The sequence below is a fragment of the Sapajus apella genome, unplaced genomic scaffold (genome assembly GCF_009761245.1).
Source record: "Sapajus apella isolate SASKATOON/1434 unplaced genomic scaffold, GSC_monkey_1.0 scaffold57, whole genome shotgun sequence".
NCBI lineage: Eukaryota > Metazoa > Chordata > Mammalia > Primates > Cebidae > Sapajus > Sapajus apella.
Window position 1 is genome coordinate 12,753,583 of NW_022436997.1, and position 14,384 is coordinate 12,767,966.

General features: G+C 34.5%; 1 protein-coding gene across 14 annotated transcripts in view; it reads left to right on the forward strand.

Moving 5' to 3' along the window:
• NOL4 (nucleolar protein 4) overlaps positions 1 to 9,481 on the forward strand; it is a 371,002-nt gene extending 361,521 nt beyond the window's left edge. For 8 of the 14 annotated variants that reach the window (XM_032245372.1, XM_032245373.1, XM_032245379.1 and 5 more), the window contains one exon: positions 7,529 to 9,479. In XM_032245372.1, the coding sequence (XP_032101263.1) occupies positions 7,529 to 7,722 (194 nt within the window). In that variant the 3' untranslated portion in view covers positions 7,723 to 9,479. Of the gene's footprint in view, positions 1 to 7,528 lie in introns of all 14 variants that reach the window. The other 6 variants (XM_032245380.1, XM_032245382.1, XM_032245383.1 and 3 more) reach the window with 1 other exon arrangement.
• The last annotated feature ends 4,903 nt before the right edge of the window (positions 9,482 to 14,384 follow it).

A 14,384-nucleotide genomic window follows, 5' to 3' on the forward strand; every position in this document is an offset into this window, starting at 1 on the left:
ACCAGTTTCTCCCATTTGGAATGAAAGCATTTATCTAATACATTATCCACATCGTATCTTGGAAGTAACTATTATGTTGGTGCAAAAGTAATTGCAGTTTTAGCCATTATTTTTAATGGAAAAAAACACAATCAGTAACTTGCACAGACTCCTAGACAGAAGGATCTTGCCTTGTCTCAGGTAAGACTTAGGACTTAAACTTTTGGGCTAATGCTGGGATGAGTTAAGATTTTGGGAGATGGTCAGGAATGCCTGATTAGTTTTGAAATGTAAAAAGGATGTGAGATTTGGGATGGGGCAGGGGCAGAATATGGTTTGGCTCTATGTCCCCATCCAAATCTCTTCCCAAATTGTAATTCCCATTATCTCCATGTATTGTCAGGGAGACTTGGTGGAAGGTGATTGGATCATGGGGGTGCTTTCTCCCATGCTGTTCTCATGATGGTGAGTTTTCACAAGATCTGATGGTTTTATAAGTGTTTGACAGTTCCACCTTTACACAGGCTCTCTCACCTGCCACCTTGTAAGATATACATGTTTTTCTTTTGCCATGATTATAAGTTTTCTGAGGCCTTCCCAGGCTTGTGGAACTGTTAGTCAATTAAACCTCTTTCCTTTTTAAGTTACCCAGTCTTGGGGTTTTGTTTGTTTGTTTGTTTGAGAGAGTCTCACTCTGTCGCCCAGGCTGGAGTGTAATAGTGCAATCTCAGCTCACTACAACCCCTACCTCCTAGGTTCAAGCCATTTTCCTGCCTCACCCTCCTGAGTAGGTGGGATTACACCACCATGCCCCGCTGATTTTTGTATCTTTAGTAGAAATGGGGTTTCACCATGTTGCCAGGTTGGTCTTGAACTCCCGACCTCAAGTGATCTGCCTGCCTTGGCCTCCCAAAGTTCTGGGATTACAGGCATGAGCCACTGCACCTGGCCTTGGATATTTATTTATAGCAGTGTGAGAATGGACGAATACAACTATGTACCCTAATAACAAAGCCTCAAAATTAGTAAATGAAAAAGTAACTAAATAGCAAGGAGAAACTGAAAGTCATAATGATAGCCATAGAGTTTTAAAAAATGTCTCTCAAAAAACAAAAAACAAACAAGAAAAGATACAGAGGAAAAACATTTGGATTTGAAAAAAATAATTAAAATTTAATCTAAGAGCTATATCTAGAACGTGACCCCTATCTGACAATACATATTCTTTCACATATATTGACCACCTAAGCAAATGGAAACAACCCAAAGAATCATTAACATACAGATAGTATAGCTTTACACCATTATACTTGAAAGTTTAAGAATATTAGACCTGTTTTATGAAAGTATAATTGGTCAATATTGACTGAAAAAGGGATATTACAAATGAACCTGTAGCCATTGTAAAAATTGAATCAATATTTAAAAAATCTATTCATTAAAAAATATCACAGCCTGATGGTTTTACAAATTTGTACTAAGCCTTCAAAAGCTAAGTAATCTTCACTTTAGACAAACAAATCTAAAAGAGGGGAAAAGGGATAAAAAGAGGAGAAACTACTGCAGCTCACTTTAGAATGCTACTATAATTCTATCATCAAAAAGAGTATTAGAAAGGCAAATTATAGTGTAATCACATTTGTGAATATAAATGAAACTCATTAGCATGTTGAATCTAGCAATGTATATTTAGTGTGATATTTTAGATATCTTTAGCTCATTGATAAATATTCAATCATCAGAAGAAGGAAATTACCACTTATAGAATATCTAGTATAACCAGGCATTGTGCTGGATGGATACTTAATATATATTAGCTAATTTAGCTAAGACACTGAGGTTTTATAGCTGATTTTTATTTTCTCTTTGGAAAAAAGTACTATAATATCATTATGAATACCTTGATGAAACATCTTATCACAAAAATAAGAAATGAAATGGCCTACAAGCAAAGATTTCAAGTGGCGAATTTATTAGCCAACCAGGGAAAATCACGTCATTTGCTGATAGCAAGCTTATTAAATCACATTTTACTGCACCAGCTAAAGAATTGGGTACAGAAAAATAAACCTTCTTAGGACTATTAACATTATGCCAAGAACAGTGCTTGAAAGGCTGAGGAAATTAAAATATTAGTAATATAAAAAGTCAGTTAAAAAACAAGGCAACTGTAGTTTGAAGTAGTTTTCCTTGCCTTTTGAGGAGTTGAGATGGTACTAATACTACTCTGTTGTTGTTTATTAGAGGAGTCAATGATAAGTTTGAAATAATGAATAATTAGCCTCTATGAATACTAAGTGTAGAACACCTATAGGTGAGAATGTTTTCAAAGTTGTGAAAAAAAAATTCAACACAATCCAAAGTGGAACTTGTTAAGAGGTATGAAGCACAATTAGGGTTATTTGGACATATTTACAAATTTTGTTCAAACACAAAGTATATGGTTATTCTTTGAAAGAGTCATTAGCAGTTGCATTGTAGAAAACACTTCAGTATTTCATTCATGATTAAAACAGTAGTATCATCTTTAAACTTCACTTGTGCTCATCAATTAACCATGTTCATTACTGTGACATTTTGTCAGAATAGAATCTGAATATAATGAGTTGTCTTACCACATAGCTGTTTGATGGCTTCCTGGTAAAGTTTTATTACAAGTTTTTTCAGATAAGTGCTAAGATTAATTTCTTTCTGAATAAGAACTGCCCTCAAACACTATCAGTAAACACTCAATGGTTTTGGAAATTAGCTTTTGCTGCAGAATTGGCAATGTTTCTTATTGAATTCAATCTGAAATTACAAGATTAAACAGTACTTCTACGCAAAGCTTATGTTGTGGTAAAGTTATTTTGATGATGACCACTACTGTTTGAATCACAAGTAATAGCAAATTGCTTTATAAACTTCTTGTCCTATCAGAAGTTAAAACAAGAAGTGGAATCTCCATTCCCATGCAGATTTGCAGTGGATATATTTTCTGAGTGCATTCTACAGACTCAGCAATATTTTAGGACATTGATACAAATCCAGAGTAAATTCTCATATTTCAAATTCCCTTTCACTGTTCAGTTGAGGGTCTTCCAGTTTAAGCTTCAATTGGAAGTAATTAATCTGCAATGTATTGACCTAGAAAAAGACAACTATGGAGAAGTGTCTAATAGAATTCTGTAATGACATGTAAGTGATGAATATGCTCAATTAAAATAATATGGTTGTGACCTGCTAAACGTATTTGAAAATACTTCTCTGCATATTTTTAAAGATGAAATACATAAAATATCACTACAAGTCTTCATTAATAGAAGAACATTTGCAATTGATTTTGATGAAAGGGAACATTAAAGGCAAAGCTCAATTAAGGAAAAAGCCCTTCCCCCAAAAAAAGAATTCTGGTCTCCTCATTAGTAGACCTTTATTTAAAAAAAAAGATTCAATTGTTGTTATAGTTTGAATTTTGTCCATGATAATTTTGTAAAAAATTGCTTTCTTTCTTTTAGTGTGAGTACCTACGTATTATTAATATCTGCAATTTTGCCTGTTGGCCTAAAATGACTAAAATATTTACTACCATGTTCTTTGTTTAAAAATTTCACCAACTACTGTGATAAAGCATGAATTTAAAATGTTCTTCGTTCATTTAAAATTGTTAAATTAACTGCCAGCTATCTAGTTATTTCATAGTCCATTACTTGGGAGTGGAGATCCTAGATGAAGATAGGAACGTAGGAGAAGGTTGTATGCAGCTAGAATGGATTTTATATTCAACTCAGGACTCATGGTAATATTTAGTGGTTAAAGCAAACATGATTATTTAGGAAGCGGACAATAACTTTTTCTCTATCAGCAGTGATTCATGTGAAAATCACTGTAATCAAGCAATTACATTTTTACAATTTTCTATGATTTTTATGGCAATAATATTTCCATATATTAGAGGTTACTTTACTTGAATAAGTCACATTAAACCATTGTGTTTTATGTCTAACTAGCTTTGTTTTCACCATAATTAGTGTTATTAATAGCATCACTTATTTCCTATTTCTTAAGTGGCTGTAGAAAGAATCTGGCACTTCTCATTTATTGATTATACAAACATCGATTAGTCACTGATTATTATCAAGATTTCCTTTGTGCCAGGCACCAACACAGCTCCATAGAATGACATGGTAAATGAGACACAAAGGGTTCCTGCTTTTATGGGTCTTGCATTCTTACCTTCAGTCTAATTTTTGATAAATAACAATGTATGCCATAGGCTTTCAAAGATAATTTATACTGCTAAAAACAAAACAAAACTTTGTCTTAAGGGGCCCTGAGGATAAATGACACTAAATATATGATAAATGGCACTAAATGACACTAAAATATGACCACAAAAATAAGTTTGTTTAAAACAGCAACCAAAATGTACCACAAATAGGGAAGAAATGTTCAACTGATAACTTAATTGGAAAAATAAAATGAAGAAAAACAAAATGAAGAAATAAAATGAAAAATATACATTTTAATTTAACTAACATTGTTTTATAACTTAAATATGCCTCAGACCTCAAAAAATAAATGAATAATTGGTTTTGGTTTGTGGAGCTTAATTTTTCAAACAGCATTGTATGTTAGTGTGAAATATCTTTTATCTCTTATTTATGTTTTCAGAATGATCACTAAGCAGGTTTGCATCACTTTGGTAAAAATGTGGGCACTTATAGAAATGTGGTCCTAGCAGGTTTCCTTGGTGTTTGCCTTTAACCTTGGATATCAAAATTATTTCGTTTGACGTATCTTTTGTGCCATTATCCTTGGTCATTTTCTTGTTAACTGGTCCAGCTTTTCTGGAACCATTCTTCTCAGTGGCCTTGGGTGAGATTTTAGCAGGTCTCCAAGAATACTTTCCTAGACTTTATTAAATTTAGCATCTTTATAAAATTTGAATTTTTACTTTGTAATTGATATGCATTCTAATCAAATAATATTGTTGGGGTTAATTAAACCAAAGCAGTCAAGTATACCATTCACTTACTGAGGCAGAAATGAATGGTAGCAACAATCAGTGAGGGCTACTTGGTCACAAGTCAAATAACTTGGCTATATGCAAATATTTTTATTTTAGCTTGATTCCTTACCCAGTCCCATAGTAGTGATGATATAACAAACACTCAGCTAAAGGACTCCTTGGGTAGTTTTTGGTTTATGCACTCTATCCTGATCCTGCAGATCTGAAAGAAGCCAGGATAATGATGTCAACTTTCTTCTAGACAAAGAATAATTATAATTACCTGGAGGTGTAAATAGCCTGTAAATGGCAGAGCTTTCTCTAGAGCATGCCTGTGCTAACAAAGGTCTGAAGGAATGTAAAAGCTAAGTCTTGGTCTGGAAGTTTAGACCATTGGGCCAGATGCAGGGTGTAATTCACAAACTGCAGATTAGAATAAAATAAATCTCTCTCACTTCAAAAAGAACTGGAGCCCTAGCCTCAAACGTGTCTCAATTCTAGTTAAGGAAGCCAATCAACTTGGCTTGACAGCAAAAACCATCAAAATGTTACACCTTATAATGAAAGTCAGCCAACCAGATACTAGATAACTACATAGCTGAGAGGAAAACTCTTTCAATATCTGTTATAGAGATCTGTCCTGGTACTGGGCTTCTTGAATATAAAGAAAAACAGGCCAGGTGTGGTGGTTCACGTCTGTAATCCTAGCAGTTCAGGAGGCCAACACGGCAGATCATAAGGTCAGAAGTGCAGCACCAGCCTGCCCAACACAATGAAAGCCCATCCATACTGAAATATACAAAAATTAGCAGGGCATGGTAGCAAGTGCCTTTAGTAATATCGGTTACTTGGGAGGCAGAGGCAGGAGAATTACTTGAACCCAGGAGGTGGAGGTTGCAGTGAGCCAAGATCAAGGCACTGCATTCCAGTCTGGGCAACAGAGTGAAACCCTATCTCAAAAAAGAAAAAGAAAAAACTTCAAGTGGGTTCATCTCAAGACCAGTACCCCTGTTATAATGCCTTTTTAATCCACTCAGAACTTTCCAAATAAATTCAATGATGTTAATGATTTGCTTGAACACAGGTTCCATAACTTCTGTTTGCAAGTGTGACATCGCACATCTCTGTTTCAGCTTGTCATGTCAGTCTCATGATTTTGTAAGTATCAGAACAAATGGAAGCTAAGTCCTGCTGGAAAAATCAAAGCTTTGAAAGGCCACTACAGAAGTGGGAATACTTTTCTCTCAGATGTCAGAGTTCTTGTGCGCTAGTCTTGTCTCTGCTCTAATTAAATTCCAAGTGAAGCTATTTCCCTCTCATGGGATATCTGTCCCCTTTGTGGAGGTAGAGGGTGGAAGGGGTTGGGCCTTGACCTATCTCCACCATGCTTCAAGGAGAACCAAAAGGATAAAATAACATCTCTTGTTTTAGTTCACAAAATAAATACCATTATCTGAAAATTTACACATGTTTAGGAGAATTCTGTTAAAACATTTTCAAGTTATAGAATCACTACAGTTTTGGAGAACATGTTGAGTTATGTGCTTAGTACTATTTTATTCAAGGATTTAAGTTTGCTCATGACAAATGTAATAATTACTTTAAATGCTTAATGTCAGGTAAGAACTATAAAAGTGAACGCTTATAATCAAAGAATAATTGAATGAAGAATCTTCTCAACACAAATGACTAAATGAAATATTTTAAATAACTTTATAAATAATTTTAAAGTAAAAATTTACAAAATGTTGTCAAAAAGCATACCCACCAGATGGCTTAAATATGTAAGAAAAAAGTTTTCAGCACATGAAAGTGTTTTGTGTAAATAAATACAGAGACGACATTCACAACACTTAAGTCAGTATCCCAAAAGTCTAGGTTATCTTCGGTATTGTTTACAGTAATCACTTACATATCGCACTTCTAAACCAAATTCCAATGTAATATGTCAACACTTTTAATACTAATCAACATGGTAAACAACATCTGCCTGAAAAGAAAAAAAAAATACCTAAGTCAAGTCCTTGTTGTGCCTTTCAAAAGTTGTCAAACTCTAAACATATTACTGAAGTCCCTAGTCCTTAGTTTCCTTTTTGCTGAGTTGACTAGTTTGTACTCTAAAGTCATTAGCATCACAGTTGTTTTAAATTGCAAATTGATGGGGTCTAAGATACCTATTAATGAATGTAACAAATGAAAAATGTTTGTAATTTCCATCATTTTATGCTGCTATAAGAAGCTTACACAACATATGCAAGACAAATTTAAAATTTAATTTTCCAAAAACACATGTTCCAAGCAATTTTTCACCATTTCTCCACAGTAAGATGTGATTTCCAGAGGCTGATTTGGGCATCTGAGAGAAGTCCAAAGAGAAGCCACTTGGTTACGATTACATTGCTCTTTAATCTTTCTGAAAGCAGTATTTGATTAAGGAGATTACCAATGTCTCATGGAAGAATTCATGAATTCATTCAACTATAATTTATTGAGTGCTCACATCCAAGATACTACAACAAATAATATTTGGGTCTAATTTTGTGATGATTTTCTTTCTAGGACCCACTGATCTCAGCATGAAGAGGCAGTTGGCGAGTAGCTCAGGATCCTCCAGCAGCTCTAACTCCAGACCCCAGCTGAGTCCAACTGAAATCAATGCTGTGAGACAGCTTGTTGCAGGATATCGAGAATCTGCTGCATTTTTATTGCGATCTGCAGATGAACTGGAAAATCTTATTTTACAACAGAACTGAATCAGATGACAACCATATTCACTGAGGTCTAAATTTGCAGTTTCCACTAATGACATCTTGATTTCCCAACAGAGATACTTCTGATCTTACTGCACAGTCTTTTAAGAGAAATACTTCCATTATGCCACATTGTCCTTGATCCATAAAGTGATATGTTAAGGTGCTTCAAAGGAACTCTGACCTCTGAAGTACTTGAGATACTTTAATATGTCCAGCCTATTGCTTTTTGTCGTAGTGTGCATAATATCAGGGGCATAAATATCAGGGGCATAAAAGGCTATCTATCCTTAATTCAAGGATAAAACAGAAGAAGCTTGTGGTCTAAAACAATAGTTCAAGATCCAACTGAAATATTAGTGGAATTTGCTACTGACTCATTGAACTGAAAGCTGAAGTACCTGGCAAAAAACAAAACAAAACAAAACAAGCCAAATTTCTTGTTGCTACAGGATATAACAACAATGAAAGGGATCTTGTATTTTAAAAAAATATGTAATTTTTATAAAAAGAAAACTTGTTTTTCATTCAAAATTGTCATTTTTACTTTGGTAACTTTTTCATAGGTCCTAAAAGAAAACTGTTTTGAGAAACTACTGTAAGTACCTTTTCCACATCCCTTTGCCTTCTCCTCTTTCCAAACTCTTTCTACAAAAATAACACTTGATGCTGGAAAAACCCTTGCCTACGTTCTTTAAATCGTCACATCAGGAACTACTTCCAAGAGAAGCCTGCATTTCTGCACTCATGCTGATCTCAAAAACCCCACTCAACACTGCAACTTTACTATAGCAGTTTTCATCCCAGAATTTTTTAAAAATATTTTAAAAAGACATGTTATTGAAAAAAAATCACACCTTGGTTTCTTAGAGCTGCTCATTCCTCATTGCCACTGCTGTCTCCAGGCATCCCTCTAGCAGCAACTGGATGTAGATGACTGAATGTTAAGAGGTTGCAAGTGACAATCTGAAAATTTGCACTCTTGTGTGTAGTTTTCTTTACATTTCTCTCTTTCAGAAATAGTTTCCAAAAAAGACCATTACATCTCCTGATATGATTTGTATAATTTTCACTTCTAGCTAAAAATAATGTAAAGAACTCTCAGCGGATGCAGCTGCAACTTACAATGAACTGTGCCCTCCTATTCCCCATACTTTGCCCTTCTTTCTTACTTTATAGTGTGGGATACACATGAGTGGTGTTTTCTTTGTGCACTAAGGCAAGCTTATTTTTAAAATATTTAGGGAGAAGTACTTTAGTTCATGCTTCTTGTACAACTTTTTTCTGTTGTTTAGCTTTGGTTGGATTACAAATTCTTTGTGCATTCCTGAATTTGCCTTATTTCATGTAAAATTTATGTCATTCAGTTTTTGACAAAGAGTTTGAGACATCGGTGATATTTCTCATCTACTTGTTACATATAGTTTTTCAAGTAATGACTGTGATTGTGACCGAGTAATGTGCACTTTTTCTTGTAACTGTGGACATTGCTATGCTTTTTTCTTCTAGTGTTTCTAGAATTACTGTTCCTTACAGTTATGTAAACAAAAAACAAACACAAAAAAACATTTGTGATACTGTTGGTGAATATAATGTGAAAATCTTATTGAAATCTGAGTATTTTGGAAATACATAGATGCATAAACATCTTTAAGATGTGGATTTAGAGTTTGCTTATTTAAATGAAAATTCAAAAATTGAGGGCTGGTATAATTTTCTCTGTTTCGTTTGGTTTAATAAACAGATTTCTGTGTTAAAACAATGATTGTCAAACCTTATAAACTTTCTGAAGGATATAATGCTTAATTTTTAGCCATTTGCTTTTAAAATCGAAAATGCAATTTTCTACCTACATTTAACACTTTTTCATTTTTTTTTTTTTTTTTTGAGACAGAGTCTTGCTCTATCGCCCAGGTTGGAGTGCAGTGGTTCAATCTCAGCTTACTGCAGGCAACCTCTTCCTCCTGGTTCGAGTGATACTCCTGCCTCAGCCTTCTGAGTACCTGGGACTACAGTCACCTCCCATCATGTCTGGTTAATTTTTTTGTATTTTTAATAGAGTCGGGATTTCACCGTGTAAGCCAGGATGGTCTCAATCTCCTGACCTCGTGATCCGCCTGTGTAGGTCTCCCAAAGTGCTGGGATTACAGGTGTGAGCCACTGTGCCCGGCCTCAAACTTATTTCCCAAGAATATCCTAAGATCCCCTAGGGTCTCAACATTCAGTCTAATAAAGAATTTATTCTAAGAAGGGGTAAGGAAATTAGCAAACCAAGACTATTTCATTTGATTATTCAAATCTGATTAGAGAATATTTTTGAATATTTTATTACTTGTTTTCTTGTTCAGGAGTAACCTGTATTTTTTTCTGTTCTTCCTGATTTAACATCTTGGATGAAGCATATGCTTGTTTTAAGTGCATGTTTTATACTTTGGCTTTTGCTGTACTAATATCTAAAGGATTGGACAGGGTTTCTATTTTGCAAATTAACACTCAGGCTTGAATTTAGCATGTACGTCAAAAATTCTTAATTGGTTATTAAGCAAATGGAGCAGCGAAGGTAAGTTCCAAAAAGATGCTCTTGTTTTTATTTCATTTTCATCTTCAATCATAACTCCCACACCCATTCTCCAAGGACAAAATACCCCAAATCTTCTGCGTTCTGTGTATTTGTTCAAAAAAATGAGTATATTGGGACTCCCATCATTCCTGGGAGAATACCAAGGTCAAAATGAAGTCCATTTTTCTCTACTTGTATCTGAAAAATAGCCTGGTCTTTTTTACCCTATGTCACAGCAGAATAAAGAGATCACGTTTCTTTACAAAGCATTTTGGAGAAACTGAGTGAAGGGTTGATACTCTAATTCAAATGAGGTGACAAAAAATTAGGAAACTATCATAAACACAGAGATCAAGTGGAAGCTTCTGTCATTTCTGCCAGTCAGCTTTCCACACAACACCAGTTTCTTGTCACATATGTATTACTTGATCATACTTATAAAAAAATGCTTTGAAATAACCATAGCACATATAAACACCAACAGTCACTGAATCTTAAATTGTATAGTACAAATAACAATACTTAGTAAGAAGGACTTTAAGATATAATATCCATTATTTAATGATTATTTACACAAGGAAATGCATTTAGCTTCCTTAACTTCTCACAATAACCTGAGATGAATATAGTCTCTCTCCATTTTACAAAGTCTTCTCCAAAAGAGGAAATGAGTAATCAAGAGCACAAAGACAGTGAGAGCCAAAGCCATCCTTTGAACTCAGACACACCTGATGACAGAGCCCACCCTGTTGGTCACTGTCATCTGCTCCTTCACAGTTACTAAATCATTTTACACTACATCTTAGAAACAAGCTTTTATACTAAATTTTAGAGTTTATATGTACAGATAAACATAGTTATTTATTTTAAATGCATGTGACTTATCAAATTATTTGACTAAATATTCTGCTATATAAGATTTAGTTTCCTTTAATTTACAAACATTAAAAGCCACCATAAAACCCACCATTAATGAAAATCAAGTACATGAAAGAGAAAGGCAGTACTTTTTATCAATGGGTGCCAGTACTGAATTCTGTAAGGAAAAGTAAAAGGGATTATCCAGTTGAACCCATAAAGAGAAATTCATTCACCTGAGGTTTTTGCCCCAGACACTATACAGGTGCTATCCCGCTGTTGTCATTAATCCTGAGAGCAGAAACACAAATATCATTCAAAGATTAAACTTTCCGTGGCAAAAATATTTTCTAATTTTATGTGGCCCACGTTTTAAGATGTAGTTCATAGAAAAAAATTCAAAAGTAAAGTAGGTAGGTAGTATCATATCTTTTGAAGTATGTTTGGGATGCAGAAATTTAGTGAAGTAAATTGAACATAAATTAACCTACAGAAGCTTACTATATTAGTTATAGCTGGTCTTCTTTCTTAAAAAAGTTTCTGAAAGGACATAAAATGCTATTGATAAAGTAACCTATCTCCAGTTTTAACATGGATCATCTTCAATGTTTATTTTTTTCTGATTACAAAATAAACTTGGGAAGTATAAGAAAATAAAGATAAAAAATAAAAATAAAGGAAGAAATAAATGTCAGCTTCTATAGAAAACCATGAGAAACATTTTATAGTGTACCTTTCAGATTTTATCTGAAAATGTATATACATATTTTTTCTGTTTGTTTTTTACCATATGTGGAATTTTATCATAACCTAATTATATACCATAAATATTTTCCAAATAATCAGGCATTCTTCTTAAGTTACTTTAATGACTGTGCAGTGTACTTGTAATTGTAGGAGTGTACTTGTAATAGTTTTTGACTGCTGCTTCAAAACCCCAAACAACACAAATGTATTACAGTCCCATAGGGTGGGTGTTTCACTGGTCTAAAATCAATATATTGGCATGCCTCTGCTCCTCTGTGAAGGCTCTAGGGGAGAATCCATTTTCTTACCTACTCCAATTTCTGGAAGCTGCCTATATTCCTTGACTGGGGGCTCCTTCCCCCATCTTCAAAGCTAGGAACATAACGTTCAAATTTCTCTTTAACTCTGCTTTTTTCTTCCTCTTCCAAAACATTTAAGGATCCTTGTAAGTATACTGGACCCACCTGAGCAATAAAAGATACTCTCCTTATACTAAACTTTGTTAATTAGCAATCTTAATCCATCTGCAAACTTACTTCCATAATTTGACGTGTAACAAAACATATTCATGGGTTCTTATAATCAGGCGTGACTATCTCTGGGGAGCCATTATTCTGCTCACTGCTGTACTTAATTTAATTTCTTGTTTTTTATTTTAAAAACCACTCTGTACCCAGTTGCATTTTTCCATTCACTTGTAGAAAACAGCAGCACAAACATTTATGAATAATTGTTAGCTGCTGCATCTATAATTCTTCTTTTGTATAAAGGGTGTTATCTTTGGAAATTATTTTAATGGTATTTTTCTTGAATGTCTCTCATTCAAATTAAATGTAATAAACAAATATGATAAAAGTGCAGTTAAATCTTTCAAGGGAAATAAAACAGAAATACTTCTGGACCCTTTGCTCCACATTGATTTCTTAGAAGGTGTTTCTGCCCAAGAGATTCCCTGAAATATGCTTCAGAACGCTCCAACTGATTAGGAGAGAAGAGTACATGAGAATCCAAAGCTTAATTAAATACGGAAAGCAATCCAACCACATTCATAAAACTTCTCATGGTAATTACCAGTGGCATTTTATTTACCCTGAACATTAAAAGATATATTTAATGTTAGATGTAATTAGATGACATTTCTTTTAAAAGAGAGTGTTTGGCAGTAACATATCTATTGAATTTAAGATGTTCAACTGAGTTTAAAAATTAAAGCTCTCCCTTGATTTCTTTGCTAAAACCCTTTTTATTTCCATATTTAAAATTGAATTTCCTCTCATTTACTATGTTCCCCCTGCCCCCATTCAAGGCTATTGGCTGAAAGAAGAGAAATTAGTTAATTTTCAGGACACTTTTAATGCTATGAGAGAAAAAATTACAGTAAAGCATAGACCACACAGACCAAATGCTGCTACTGAAAGTGTGGGATTGGCATCAGTTTTTTCCCTTGAAAGTTTTTACTTCTAATAGTCTCTGTTTATTGGGGAGTGGATTTGATATGGTTGCCCATGAGAAATGTCTTCTACTTATTTCAGGCACTCCATCATGGTGATAATATAGTGGACAGAGATTCCACAATATATTATTTATTCTTATTTCCTTTGCTGGTGGAAGGATTCAAAGGTCTGTGATAAGCCAAATCCACAGAGTAAGTAAACCTCTTAGCGCCCTTTAATTTTCATTCATTTAATCATTGTGCATTCTTTCCCTACTATACGCTGAGCATTGTGCTCCGATACAGAAAAATTACAATTCCTGCTTCAAAGAGTCAACATCTAATGGAAGCAAGGGACAGAAGTACAGCTGGTATAATACAAAAGGATAAAGTGTAACAATACAACATGCAATGATAGGCCTGGCCAGAGAGGCCAGGGGAGGGCACAGACCCTGTTTGGGGGCAGAAAGATGAAGGGAGGTTGTAGCTGGTTATAAAGACTGGATCATTAGGTAATACCTAGCCAAATGTTGAGCATCTTTTGAGAGGATAGGAGAAAAAAGAAACGTGTCAATGAAGCATCCTTGCAGAGCCAACAAAATGGGAGGAACAGAGGAGGCATGGGATAACAAGTGCACAGTCACTCAAAAAGTTTAGTGTTGCTGGAGGGTAGAGTTTATGGATAAGAGATGCCTGGAAAGAAATAAATGGGTCAGATGTGTCCTGTAGTGGATGAAGATGCACTGACGTATTTTAAATAGTGGAGCGGTAAATGTGGGTTGGTCTCTTTGTTGAATATTGCATGATGAATCTGAGCAGAAACTTCTGGAGGAAGATGAAGTAATATCTGCATCATAAGACCCTCCTTCCGTCACTAAAAGTGAAACTCCTAAAAGGGAAAACAAAAATGATTGCATGAGCAGCATATTCACAAGAAAGGAAAGGTCTTTTTGCCATAAGCATTGTAAGGTGGGAGCCAGAAAAAGTCAGAAAATGCCACATATTAGTGTGACCACCTGAGGGCTCAACAAAAGCGAACCCAATCCAGTCTGCTCATAAGTAAATATA